This window comes from Bos indicus, chromosome 2, assembly GCF_029378745.1.
Source record: "Bos indicus isolate NIAB-ARS_2022 breed Sahiwal x Tharparkar chromosome 2, NIAB-ARS_B.indTharparkar_mat_pri_1.0, whole genome shotgun sequence".
NCBI lineage: Eukaryota > Metazoa > Chordata > Mammalia > Artiodactyla > Bovidae > Bos > Bos indicus.
This window is the reverse complement of record NC_091761.1, coordinates 106539783-106554159: the sequence shown is the minus strand read 5'-3', so window position 1 is coordinate 106554159 and position 14377 is coordinate 106539783. Positions and strand designations below refer to the sequence as shown.

Sequence of the window (14377 nt, the reverse complement as noted above, 5' to 3'; positions counted from 1 at the left end):
AGGTTAGGTAACATACCCTGGGTCACATTTGTGGTTGTTGTTCAGTCGCTCAGTCATGTCTGACTCTTTGCAGCCCTAGGGCATGCCAGGCTTCCCTGTCCTTCACTGTCCGCCAGAGTTTGCTCTAACTCATGTCCATTGAGTCAGTGATGCCATCCAACCATCTCAACCTCTGTCATCCCCTTCTCCTCCTGCCTTTAATCTTTCCCAGCATCAGGGTCTTTTCTAATGAGTCGGCTTTTCATGTCAGGTGGTCAAAGTATTGAAACTTCAGCATTAGTCCTTTCAGTAAATATTCAGGGTTGATTTCCTTTAGGATTGACTGGTTAGATCTTCTTGCTGTCCAAGGGACTCTCAAGAGGCTTCTCCAGCACAACTCGAAAGCATCAATTTCTAGGCATTCGGCCTTCTTTATGGTCCAACTCTCACAGCCATACAGGACTACTGGACAAACCATAGGTTTGACTATACGGACCTTTGTCAGCAAAGTGATGTCTCTGTTCTTTAATATGCTGTCTAGGTTTGTCACAGCTTTCCTTCCAAGGAGCAAGGGTCTTTTAATTTCATGGCTGCAGTCACTGTCAGGTGGCGCTAGTGGTAAAGATCCTGCCTGCCACTGTAGGAGACATAAGAGACCCTGGTTTGATCCCTGGGTCAAGATGATCCCCTGGAGAAGGAAATGGCAACCCTCTCCAGTATTCTTGCCTGGAGAGTTCCATGCACAGAGGAGCCTGGCAGGCTACAGTCCCTAGGGTTGCACAGAATCGTACACGACCGAAGTGATTTAGCACGCACACAGTCACTGTCTGCAGTGATTTTGGAGCCCAAGGAAATAAAATTTGTCGTTGTTTCCACTTTTCCCCCTCTATTTGCACAAAGTGATGGGACTGGATGCCATGATCTTCGTTTTTTGAATGTTGAGTTTTAAGCCAGCTTTTTCACTCTCCTCTTTCACCCTCACCAAGAGGCTGTTTTGTTCCTCATCACTTTCTGCCATTAGAGTGGTATCATTTGTATATTTGAGGTTGCTAATATTTCTCCTGGCAATCTTGATTCCAGCTTGTGATTCATCCAGCCTCGCATTTCACATAAGATACTCTGCATATAAGGTAAATAAGCAGGATGACAACATACAGCCTTGACATACTCCTTTCCCAATTCTGAAGCAGTCCTTGTTCCATGTACAGTTCTAACTGTTGCTCCTTGTCCTGCATACAGGTTTCTTAGGAGACAGGTAAGGTGGTCTGGTATTCCCATCTCTTGAAGAATTTTCCACAGTTTATTGTGATCCACACAGTCAAAGACTTTGGCATAATCAATGAAGCAGAAGTAGATGTTTTTCTGGAATTCCTTTACTGCTTTTTCTATGATCCAAAGAATGTTAACAATTTGATCTCTGGTTCCTCTGCCTTTTTTAAACCCAGCTTGTATATCTGGAAGTTCTCAGTTTGTGTACTACTGAAGCCTAGTTTGAAGGATTTTGAGCATTAAAAACTTGCTAACATGTGAAATGAGTGCAATTGTGTGGTAGTTTGAACATTCTTTGGCTTTGCCCTTCTTTGGGATTGGAATGAAAACCGACCTTTTCCAGTCCTATGGCCACTGCTGAGTTTTCCAAATTTGCTGATATATTGAGTGCAGCACTTTAACAGCATCATCTTTTGGGATTTTAAATAGCTCAGCTGGAATTCCATCACCTCCACTATCTTTATTCATAGTAATGCTTCCTAAGGTCCACCTGACTTCACTCTCCAGGATGTCTTGTTCTAGGTGAGCGACCACACCATCGTGGAAATCGAGATCACTAAGACCTTTTGTACAGTTCTTTTGTGTATTCTTGCCACCTCTTCTTAATCTCCTCTGCTTCTGTTAGGTCTTCACTGTTTCTGTCCTTTATTGTGCCCATTCTTGCATGAAATGTTCCCTTGATATCTCCACTTTTCTTAAAGAGGTCTCTAGTCTTTCTTTTTCTGTTGTTTTCCTCTACTTCTTTGCACTGTTCTCTTAAGGTTTTCATATCTCTTCTTGCTATTCTCTGAAACTCTGCATTCAGTTGGGTATCTTTCCCTTTCTCCCTTGCCTTTTGCTTCTCTTCTTTTCTCAGCTATTTGTAAAGCCTCCTCAGACAACAACTTTGCCTTCTTGCACTTCTTTTTCTTTGGGATGGTTCTGGTCACCGCCTCCTGTATAATATTATGTCACATAACTAATAAGTGAAGGAGCTGGGATTTGAACCCAGGGAGTCAGATGTCAGAATCTGCCCTACACTGCTGGACTGTGAAGTCTCACTGAGGATGACTTTGCTACAGGGGAGGCAGAACAGCTTTACTCTCAAGCCTAGCTTCCTCATTCCAGGTGTGACAAGGCCTGGCGATGGTGGAAAATGGCAAGAAGTTGGGCTCAAAGTTTCATTCTTTCTATATTTTGGCCATGACATGAGGCATGCTGCTGCTGCTGCTAAGTCGCTTCAGTCGTGTCCGACTCTGTGCGACCCCATAGACGGCAGCCCACCAGGCTCCCCCGTCCCTGGGATTCTCCAGGCAAGAACACTGGAGTGGGTTGCCATTTCCTTCTCCAATGCATGAAAGTGAAAAGTGAAAGTGAAGTCGCTCAGTCGTGTCTGACTCTTAGCGACCCCATGGGCTGCAGCCTACCAGGCTCCTCCGTCCATGGGATTTTCCAAGCAAGAGTACTGGAGTGGGGTGCCATTGCCTTCTCCAGACTTGAGGCGTGCAGGGTGCTAGTTTCCCGATCAGAGATCAAATCCATGCCCCCTTCAGTGGAAGTTCAAAGTCTTAACCACTGGACTGCCAGAGAAATCCCACAAAGTTTCATTCTTGACTGTAATGACTCAAATTGCAAATTGATAAAGTCCATAGCTACCAGGTACTTTTCATGTGCTTTATTTCATTTGATCACCAGTTATTTTACAAATGAGAAAACTGAGCCTCCGATAGGTTAAGCAACTCAGTACTCTATAAGAAGCAGAGTGGGGACTTGAGCCTCTGTCTCCTGACTGATACCACACTTTGCAGCCACAGTGTTGTTGTATCTGATAATCAAGTGAAAAGGGAAAGAACTCCAAAAAGGGTGGATAGAAAAAATGTGGGGCTTCCCAGGTGGCTCAATGGTAAAGAATCTGCCTGCCAGTGCAGGAAACCCAAGAGACAAGGATCCAGTCCCTGGGTTGGGAAGGTCCCCTGGAGTAAGAAATGACAACCTACTCCAGTATTCTTGCCTGGAAAATTCCATGGACAAAGGAGCCTGGTGGGCTTACAGTCCATGGGCTACAAAGAGTTGGACACGACTGAGTGACTGAGCATGCACACAGGCAGAATAAATGTAATGATGTATGCTGGATTCTTCACTGGAAACAGAGGATCCTGTCTTAACCCTTCAACTTCCTCTTCTGTTTAGTTTTCTGAAAAGATTGCGTCACAGCCCCTTTCTTCTCTAAGCACCCACATAAATCTGGAATCAGTGATTGCAACACTTTGTTTGGCTCCACGGTCCATGAGGGTAGTGTCCTTGTCTGACCTACTACTGTATCTCTGTTGCCTATCATTGGCCCTGGCACATTACAGGTACTCAGTGAGCATTTGCTGAAGTAGCGAGTGAATGAATGAATGAATGAATGAAAGGGAATGGGAATTGAGACCTAAGAAACCTGGGTCACCTGTCCAGCTCACATTCCTCTCATGTCTTATTCTCATTCTCAAGAGAGGCACCAGGTAAGAGTCAATGATCTGGCTTTGAATTACAATTCCTCCTTTCATTAGCTGTTGACTTTGAGCAAGTCATTTAATTTTTCTGAATCTCAGTTTTCCTCTTCTGTATAACTGAGTTGATAATAGAAATCTACTTCCATGGGTTGTTGGAAGGATTAGAAGAGAAAAGGCATGTAGAGATATCAGCACATTATGGGATGCTTAGCAAAGGCCCAATAAAGATTATTGCTTTTGATTTACAAGGATGTAGTGAGTACTAAACCCACTCCGGTGTTCTTGCCTGGAGAATCCCAGGGATGGCGGAGCCTGGTGGGCTGCCGTCTACGGGGTCTCACAGAGTCGGACACGACTGAAGCGACTTAGCAGCAGCAGTAGCAGCAGTGAGTACTAAGGGCTTCCCTGGTGGCTCAGATGGTAAAGAATCTGCCTGCAGTGCAGGAGACCTGGGGTTTTATCCCTGAGTTGGGAAGATCCCTTGGAGAAGGGAATGCCTACCCACTCCTGTATTCTTGCCTGGGAAATCCCATGGACAGAGGAGCCTGGTGGGCTATAGTCCATGGGTTCGCAAAGAGTTGGACACTACTGAGCGTCTAACACACTCACACACTCACACACACACACACACACACAAAGGACTAAATAATGTAAGAGCTATAAAGTGAAGTAAAGTGGAAGTCACTCAGTTGTGTCAGACTCTTTGCGACCCCATGGACTATATATATAGTCCATATAATTCTCCAGGCCAGAATACTGGAGTGGGTAGCCTTTGCCTTATCCAGGGGATCTTCCCAACCCAGGGATTGAACCTAAGTCTCCCGCATTGCAGGAGGATTCTTTACCAGCTGAGCCACAAGGGAAGCCCAAGAACATTGGACTGGATAGCCTATCCTTTCTCCGGCGGATCTTCCCAACCCAGGAATCAAACTGGGGTCTCCTGCATTGCAGGTGGATTCTTTACCAACTGAGCTATCAGGGAAGCCCTCTTTTTGTTAATAATGTAAGTTTTTCATGCTCTGCAAGGAATGAAGGGCAGGAAGGTGTCTACTAAAGGGGCAAGGAGAAGGTTTGAGGGCAGAGAGGGCATATTTTAACTGCTTGTTAAGAGCCAAATGATTGTCTACCTCATCATCCACCTCAGCCAGGGGCTGACTAGGTGCCCAGCTCAGGGACTTAGGACTCAAAAACCACCTGGGGAACTTGGAGAAAGTCCAGGAAAGGGCAGAGAGCCAGCACTTAAAGAGACAGCAAACAGGAACCATGAAGGGAACTAAAGGGAAAGGAATCACATGCCCTAGAGAAGAAGCCAAAAGTAAGAGGAGAAGGATTTTATGTTTCCACTGAGGACAAAGGTTGATATCAGGAAGAACAGTGTGAAAGTGAAGAATGAGAAATATGAGCGTGGTAGAGGAAAGGGGACTTACGGAATGTTCTTCCTCCTAAGAGATACAGCACTACAGAGGAGACTCCTGTCTTATGTGGGCAGGAAATGGCTTTCTCCTTCTGGAGGAGTGATTGAATGAGATGAAGATGATTGGGAACGGGGTCTGGGGGACTGAATTTTCCCTTAGTTAGGCAGAAGGCTAGTTGTCTCTTGGTCCCCCATCTGGCCCCCATGTGTGTTGCCTCACCACCCTAGTCCTCTTACCACTTTCTGAAGGCTCATAGCGGTCGATGAGTTCCAGAGCAAGGTCAGAAGCCCGTTCTCCTTCCTTCTGTTCCTCTTGGAGGAAATCCACAAATTCCAACAGGGTCAGTTTCTGCCCATCAGATGAAAACTTTTCAAACAGTTCCTGCACTTCTGGACGCTGAGTCAATGACTTATAGAACTCTACAAATTCTTCTCCCTCCAGAGTCCCAGACTGGGATGTGTCTGCTGTCTGCAGAAGAGGGTTTAGAGGAGAGTAAAAAACCCTTTAACGGCAGATGTTGCAGTTTTGACTTTCCTTGTAAGGGCGTTATTATTGATGGAGCCAGGCTGGCTTCCACAGAACTCCTGACATTTAGTGTTCATAGGAAAAGCCACGACAGGAAGTAAAAAGCAAAATTTCGGCCATACCATTTGCTACTGGAGAAAAATTTCAACTAGAAAGAATTAAATGCCCCCAACATGTCCCTAAAAGATCAGAAGATCCCTTTTTCTATTTACTCACATGCCAGTTGGAGTTTTCCACTGTACTAGGCACTTGTGAAATCCTGGCCAAGGACAGAGAGGTCCCTGAGGTCTGATGTAATAACATGTTGTTATTTACCTTTCATAAGATTATGAGTCATCTTTCCAACAAGACTGAAGGGTAAGAACCATGTCCTACCCACACTTCCCAATGAACCTGGCGTAGTAGGAGAGATTCAACAGCTGTGTGTTGCTGGAGAGGGTTGGAGGACTTCTGGCTAAGGGAGAATGTGGCCTTGATTGGCTTCTGCTAACCTTTCCCCAGAAGACTCACCTGGAAAAGCTGAAAGGCATATTCCTGGTCCATTTCCACATTCATCAGGTGCAATAACCGTTGGACCTCTCCGAAACTCATCCGACCATCCTGGTTTTTGTCTCCACGCTGGAACCAATCACTCAGCCATCCAGGTCTGAGTCAAGGCAAAAGCACTGAGTGTGTGTTTGTGTGTGCAGATGTGTGTGCACATTCATCCATTGACTGCTCCCCTGTCTTTGTTGCCAGTCCCCTCCCCAGAGCCAATTCATTTTCCACATTAGCTTCTGGAATAATCTCCCCAGAGCACCAATCTATCTTGCCCCTGCATGGCTCAGGTGCCTTTGGGGACATCCCTGTTGCCTGCAAAAAGAAGCCCAACTTCCCTAACATAGAAATTAAGATCTCCTTCACCCCAGTGATCTGGCCCCAAACCAGCCTTCTCAACACAGAAATGACTACCTTGTACCTCAGACAGATTCAGCAAGCCCCTGCTTGGTGATGTCCCAGCTCTTCAGCTTCCTACCTCTGGGTCTTTATTCATGATGTTTCCTCAGACACGAGTGCCTTCCCCTCCTCTTCCCTTCAGTTCAAATTCTACTCATTTTCAAGGCTCAGCTCAAACGCTACTTTCTCCTGAAGCTTTCTCATGACCATCTCAGCTAGAAATAAGTATTTCTCCTTCCTTTGAACACCCACATATCAGCTAAGTACTGTAATGCTGGTAAATTAAATTATTCACACAATTCTATTTTCTCTGCTGACTAAAATAATATCTGAGCCTCATTAATCTTTGTATCCCTAAAGCCTGGCATAGTGCCTCTTACATTCTGCTTAATAGATGGTGAATAAATGAATGGACCAGCATAGAAGATGAATACATTCTAGGAAACTTGAAGTGAGTTGATTCCACTAAGCCCCCTAAGGAGTTGCTCCCCATCCCTATGGGAGTTAATGCCACTGGGATCTTCTGTTCAGCTCTCAGGATCAGCTCCTAGTTTGCCTCTCACGGTCCCTTTACCCAATCCTGGGGGCCCTGATTCCTCTCCAAACTCTGTGTGACTCTGTCTGTGCCATCACAGGCCTCCATTCTTCCCTCAGTATCTCAGCCTCACATCAGCCCAAGCTGTCCCTGGCCACCCCATCTGGACTCTCAGGCCCCTCTAGCCCTGTGCCCCCTCCTACTTGTCCCTAGCCCTTCAGCATCTGGCTCCTTCAGTGACCCCTGGATCCCAATCTGACTCCATCCTGCTGATACTGATCCAGCCTCTCCTGTTGGTCCATGTTGGTGACAAAGCCCACCAACAGCTGGAGCCCCTGCATCCAGGTCTGGGCTTCCTGGACACTGTTGGCCACCAGGTCCAGGTTGGAGCGGCGGCCATGGAAGACGATGGTGAAGCCTTGCTCCAGGGGGAACTCCTCTGCCAGGTTGCGCAGCAACTCAGACTCGTGGCCCTCACGTACTGTGTCCACGTCGGAGATTGAGACTGCCAGGGAAGAAGTGAGTGGGGGGCCCTAAGCAAAGGGTCCGACAAATCACAGCAGCTGAGAGCCAAGGACCAGTACTCCCCCTTCTTCTCTCTGAGACCACAGGAGGAGGGACCCCAGCCTCCATAGACTAAAACCCCCAAAGCCTTAGTACAGGGAGATGCAGATTCTTGGAATTCAGATTGCCACATGAGTCGTTGTTTTCATAGCAGCATGACAAGGGGCCTGTGCTGGAAATGGCAAGACCTGGCTTCCAACCACCAACTGGCAGTGTGACAGGGACGAAAATGATGTAGCCCCTCAGCGTCCTAATCTTAAATAAGGGATGGTCCCTTCCATGGCCAATCCAATGGTGATCAATTACAGGAAGACTGGTGGGGCTGACAAGTGGAAGCACACTTGCAGGATAGAAGCAGTTACACCAAAGCATGACGTGCCCAAATTCAGTTCTCTCATTCCAGGTTTGAGGGCTTCCTCTTTCCAGATGTCTGGGAGGGAGCCAGAGAAATCCTTCCCCCTGCTTCTTCAGCTGGGGCTGGTGTGGATCGTAAGCTCTGGTTATGTCTCTAAAGTAGATTCTCTTACGTGAGTCCTGTGGTCACATTTTTAGAGGGATCATAAAGTGTTTGGCCAATAGGAGGAACACTGTTATGACGCATTTACGATATTTAGAAATATTCACTATAATGGTTAACTCACTAAATTGATCCGGGTTTCAGGCCTCATGCTAGGTGGTTTATATACATTAAGTTCTTGAGCTCCTGTAATGTACTAGGCTGTTTAATCCTCATTTTGTAGATGAGGAAACTTATATTAGCTTAAGTTAAATAACTTGTCCAAAGTCACTCAGCTAGAAATTGGCAGAGCCAGGGCTTTTATCTAGACAGTTGGCTACCCGAGATTATGCTATAATAATAATGATGATGATGATAGTAATAAGATAAAACCTATGATTTATTTAGCCTTATTATGTGGCAAAGACTCTTGGAAGATCTTTGCACACCATAACCAATTTGATCCTTGTAACACCCTGAAGAGGCTAGTACAGTTATAATTTCCATTTTACAGGCTCAGATAAAGACACTAAAGAGACCAGAACAGGGCACATCATAAGACACTGGTCACTCCTCTGCCCTCAAGCTGCTGGGCCTGTAAGGTCCTGTCCACCCACATGCCCACCCCGGGCTACCCACATCACTCACAGCTGGGCTTGGCCCTGCCTCCAGCCTGCCGGGCATGCCAGACTGTCATGCCATCGTCCTGAAGTCTGAAGAATCTTAGCTTCTTCCAGCTTTTGGACCTCACCTTGCGCATCATTGTGCCTTTCTGCATCAGCAGCAGATCTTGATTGATGGGCAGCCCTGAGCCAGGAGAAGCAGGGACTGAGTAGCCGGTAGGGAAGGTGGAGGGCCCAGGAGGAGCTTTGGAACAGGAGTCCAGCCTCCTCCCTGTCTCTGGGCTGTCTCCCCAAGCCCTCTTCTGCAGGGGTACTCACGGCCTTGCAGCAGATATGCCATCACCCACTGCTTCACCAGCTGATGCCAGAGTCACCTAAAGGAGCGAGGAGCAGCAAGAGGCTTCAGGTTAATCTTGAGGTCTTAGAGTAATAGGTCGAGGGAGGAAGAAAAGGAAATTAGTGTTCCTTGACTGCCTGCATTGTGTCAGCTACTTCATCTACATAATTTGTAGCTCTTTTCACTTCTAATTTGAGTTTAGTGATTGAAGCTTAGAGAGGCTAAGAAACTTGTCTCAATCACACAGGGACTTGGAATTTAAACCCAAATATATCTGATTTCAGAGTTTCTGCCGTTTCCCACAGCCATCTCCGACAGGGCCAACCCAGGGGTTTCTGCCAAATACCCTCTTCTTTTCCAACACCCTACAATCCATGAGGTCACGTTGACCACACCTCTATCAGTTCCCCATTATTAGGAATCACTGACTTGCTGGCTGCCCCCTTTCAGAACTTGGAATCTCTCTGCATCCTAGCCTTTCCTTCTCCAAGCAGAATCATCTCAACTTCCCTTCCAGGAGCCCTCTCCATGCTCCTGTGTGGATCCTCCAGCTCTGGACAAGCTAGGCCAGAGTATTTCTTTTGTCTCTTCTACCACACTTAGTGCTGCGCCTTGCTAAATAAGCCACTTCTACCTTTACATGATAAAGTATAGCTCATACTCTTATTCATAATAGTAATTCTCACAGTTTTAATGAACCAGATAAGTTACATAGTCTCAGAACAGCATGTTCAAGTTTTCTCTACCTACTGAAAGAGAGTTCCTACCTTTAAATATATGCTCATCTGCTGCTGCTGAGTCACTTCAGTCATGTCCGACTCTGTGCGACTCCACAGATGGCAGCCCACCAGGCTCCCCCGTCCCTGGGATTCTCAGGCAAGAATACTGGAGTGGGTTGCCGTTTCCTTCTCCAATGCATGAAAGTGAAAAGTGAAAGGGAAGTCGCTCAGTCGTGTCCGACTCTTAGTGACCCCATGGACTGCAGCCCACCAGGCTCCTCCATCCATGGGATTTTCCAGGCAAGAGTACTGGAGTGGGGTGCCATTGTTCATTTAGGACTGGTTATTCCGGTGGTCATGTATGGATGTGAGAGTTGGACTGTAAAGAAAACTGAATGCCGAAGAATTGATGCTTTTGAACTGTGGTGTTGGAGAAGACTCTTGAGAGTTCCTTGGACTGCAAGGAGATCCAACCAGTCCATCCTAAAGGAGATCAGTCCTGGGTGTTCATTGGAAGCACTGATGCTGAAGCTGAAACTCCAATACTTTGGCCACCTCATGCGAAGAGTTGACTCATTGGAAAAGACTCTGATGCTGGGAGGGATTGGGGGCAAGAGGAGAAGGGGACGACAGAGGATGAGATGGCTGGATGGCATCACCGACTCGGTGGACATGAGTTTGGGTAAACCCCGGGAGTTGGTGATGGACAGGGAAGCCTGGCGTGCTGCGATTCATGGGGTTGCAAAGAGTTGGACACGACTGAGTGACTGAACTGAACTGAAGTTATTCTAAGAGCTAACAACAAACTTGCCTTGAAAAGAACTGGATGATTTGATTTGTGGCCACTTTGATCCTAGCTTTGTGCCTAGAACAAATATACTCAGTGCTTAAAACAAATCATGCTGAAACTGGCAAAGTCCACGGAACATAAAGCTTTATGCTTTTGTATAAGCAAAGGATCCATGGTTGAAGAGAAATATTGTGGGTTTTAATTAGTAAGTTTAAACTTTAAAAAAGTCTTTCTGGCTGCCCTTTGCAGCATATGGGATCTTAATTCCCCAATCAGGGATCAAACCTGTGCCTCCTACAGTGAAAGTGTGAAGTCTTAACCCCTGGACTGCCAGGAACATCCCTGAATAAGTTTAACAATTTGTCAGTGGTGAACATCTGAAAAAAAAAAAAGGGCAAGAATCCTTAAACTAATTATTCAGTTAGTACTCCATTTAAACATCATGTAGTTCAACTCCCTACGTTAGAGCAGAAATCCAGAAACATGATGTGACTTGTCTGAGGTCACACAGCATATTAGTGCCCCATCTCCCTTAAGTAGGAAGAGCCTGTAAAGCCACCCAGGGTGATGATCTTCAGGAATGATGTAGAAGTCACTGAAATTATAGCTCTCCTGACTGAAGGACCTAGAGAAGATTTTCCAAAGGAGTAGGAATGTGCAGGAAACCAATCTGAGTCTAAGCAGAAGACATAAGGCAACTCTCAGGAGAGCAAGAACACAGCTTCAGTCCCAAGAGGGAAAGGTTTTACTGGCTGAGGCTGCATGTAGAATCCTGAGTGAGACCAGAGGAGACCTCTGGATGGAAGAAGGAAGGAAAGAAGACAGGAAAGCATCTCTGCTTTGCTGGGTGGTGCTGCACAGCTTGGAATCCAAGGTTTGCAAAAGTTCTATGAAGACTAAAAAGTAATAGATCTTCATTAAATGTCTTAGAGTTTCAGACTCTAAGAGGGGTTGGGGTCAACCTGGGGCTGAAGTCTAATCCCCTTTGCCAACATTTTGCCTCCTCTCTCCTCTGAACTTCTGGGGTGGGTGGGCTTTGGCCCTGGGAGAAGACAGAATTACCTTCCATATGCCTGTGTCTGGGAGCCTCACCACAATGTCGAGACATGGGAGATCTGAGAACAGTCCCAAGCACAGGAACAGCCCTACCTCATCTCAAACCAGCCTTAGAAAATGATTTTATATTCTTTTGTCAAACTCTTTCAACCTCAGAGCTTGGCGTGCCCTGCTCCCATTCTTGAGTCACTGTTTTAAAACTGTATCTAGGTGACACATGGCCGATAGAGGGCTAGGTTCAACTCAGGGAGCCACAGGATGTCAGAGCTGGACTTCATTTTGTAGAAAAGGGACAGAGGAGCTCTTTTCTCTGCCATCCTATGTGTGATTGAGTTTGCATCTCACCATGTCTTCTCACAAGACTTTCAGGATCAGGCAACTCCTGACCACGAAAAAAAGCAGAATCATCCCATTCCTCAATAGATTCCAATGAAAACAGGTAATCAGATACAACTCCAAGAGAAGACACTGGAGAAGAACCAAGCTGGCTGTGTCAGAAGCTTCACGTATGAAGTGGCACACATTTATCCTGTGTTAAGGTTGTACGTTAACCAACCAGATCACAGAACATCACCGCTCTTTGAACAACTCACAGGGGAGACGAAATGCTTAGCTCCCCGTGCTTTCTGTTTCCCCACCAGCGGTCTATGGAGCTCAGTAATAAGTATGGGAATCCTTTTGTTAGAAAAAATAAAGGGACAGAAGGCTAGCTGAACTGCCAGTCACCTAAGGAATTAAGTGGCAGAACTGGGGCTAGAACTGAGGTCTCCATTTGACCAACTCAGAGACCTCACCGAGACTACCCTTAGAAAAGGCTTTCTCTAGCAAGCCGATGAAAGCAGAGCTGGGACCCAGTGAGGGACATTGTTCTCCCTCCCCGCCACCCCATCATTTTCTGTTCCTACCATATCCCACTCAACAGCCTTTCTTTTCCTTCTTCCTATTTTCTTCCCCTTCCCTCTCTTCTACCTGACCCCTTCCTTTTCCTTTCTTCCTAGCTCACTTTGCTCTCTCCTGACCCTCCCTTTGCCTTCCTATTTGCTTACCTAAGTCAGCCTCTCTTTGCTCTTGACTTCTCATCCTTCTCATCCCTTCTCCTCATTACTCCTTGCTCTTTTGTTTCTCTTCTAATTTGCAATGGCTTGGATTCTCGTCCCCTGAAAGGTGCTTGAGACTTTGGTTCAGGAAGGGGGACTCTTGGGTGGGGATCCTGAGTAACAGATCCTTCTGCTCAGCTTCATTTTCCCCTGTATCCTAGGAGACTGACTAAACAAACTACTCAGAGAATGCAACTTAGAACCTAGGTGTTCTAGGTCTTGGTGTTTCCTCTGGCACCTGAAGGTGGAATGGGGAGGATGGTCACAGCTGAGGCAGGTACAGTTTGGAGAGGAGGGAAAAAGGATTTGGGAGTGGGAGCAAGAGAAAGAGGCAAGAATCAGAGGATAATGACTGAGAGAGAGGTTGGGTCTTAACTCTTTACGTCTAGGCACATATGTGGAGCTCCCTGAGGATACAGATAATTACCTCTACAATACAGATGAGATAATAGATACACAAATAGGGCAGGAAGTGGCCAAGGGTTGCCAAGCAAAATTTGGTCCTCAGCTGACAGGTGGCTTCATATCACCTGGAGATGGACTTTGGTAGAGTTGCCTGTGGCTTATAGTGGAATTTGAGGTGTCTACAGTCTCTCTGCGGAGAAGGCAATGGCACCCCACTCCAGTACTCTTGCCTGGAAAATCCCATGGATGGAGGGCCTGGTGGGCTGTAGTCCATGGGGTAGAGAAGAGTCGGACATGGCTGAGCGACTTCACTTTCACTTTTCACTTTCATGCATTGGAGAAGGAAATGGCAACCCACTCCAGTGTTCTTGCCTGGAGAATCCCAGGGACGGGGGAGCCTGGTGGGCTGCTGTCTATGGGGTCACACAGAGTCAGACATGATTGAAGCGACTTAGCAGCAGCACAGTCTCTCTGAGGGCAGGATGGAAGAGATTCATCCTGTCTACTCTCTTTCTTTGGAGGAGAATTATGACAAACCTGGTTCATGGCTCCCGTCACAGGTCATAGCCTTCAGAATGTTAGAGCTTGAAGACTCATACAACACATCAATCTAGTGGTTCCTGTTATATCAATGTCTCCTGTAGAGTGTCTTAAAACAGAGATTCCTTAGCCCCACCTCAAATCTACCAGATCAGAGTTTCTAAGGATGGGGTCCAGGAATATTCATTTTTAACAAGGGCTCCTGAGACACAAGCAAATCTAGGGAACCCTCTACTCCCTCCCACAGTAGATCAGGAAGCCATGGTTCAAAGTCAAAGAGCTAGTTAACATCAGAGACAGGACCAGGAGCGGGTACTCTTCCAATATTTTTTTTACAATGCTTCCCCGAAAAGGCAGCTTTATTTAAAGAGAAGTCACAGTAAAAATGAAAGAATATTTCCTGTGCCTAGAAAGATTCTGTTGTACTCTTGTGCACATCAATTTAATGTTCTCATGGACACCTGTGAATCAACCAGATTCGTTCATGCCTCCACTCATCCCATAAATTCTCAAGTGCCTCCTATTTGACAGCACTTGGTCAGACCTAGGAGGCAGCTGGGAGTAGGTCAGACAGAGTCCCTGAAGTGTGAATTGTTGTTTTGGTCTCAACACCAACT

The 14377-nt window shown here is 46.4% G+C and overlaps 1 protein-coding gene across 8 annotated transcripts in view; it reads right to left on the bottom strand.

Annotated features, from left to right (window-relative positions):
• PLCD4 (phospholipase C delta 4) overlaps positions 1–14377 on the bottom strand; it is a 31984-nt gene that overhangs the window by 9773 nt on the left and 7834 nt on the right. For 3 of the 8 annotated variants that reach the window (XM_019976747.2, XM_070772266.1, XM_070772280.1), the window contains exons 2-6: positions 9135–9190; positions 8842–9000; positions 7410–7638; positions 6173–6302; positions 5374–5605 (exon numbers count right to left, since the gene is read on the bottom strand). In XM_019976747.2, coding sequence (XP_019832306.1) covers positions 5374–5605; positions 6173–6302; positions 7410–7638; positions 8842–9000; positions 9135–9156 — 772 coding nt within the window. In that variant the 5' untranslated portion in view covers positions 9157–9190. Of the gene's footprint in view, positions 1–5373; positions 5606–6172; positions 6309–7409; positions 7639–8841; positions 9001–9134; positions 9191–9920; positions 10056–12764; positions 13499–14377 lie in introns of those variants that run through there. The other 5 variants (XM_070772253.1, XM_070772261.1, XM_070772255.1 and 2 more) reach the window with 5 other exon arrangements.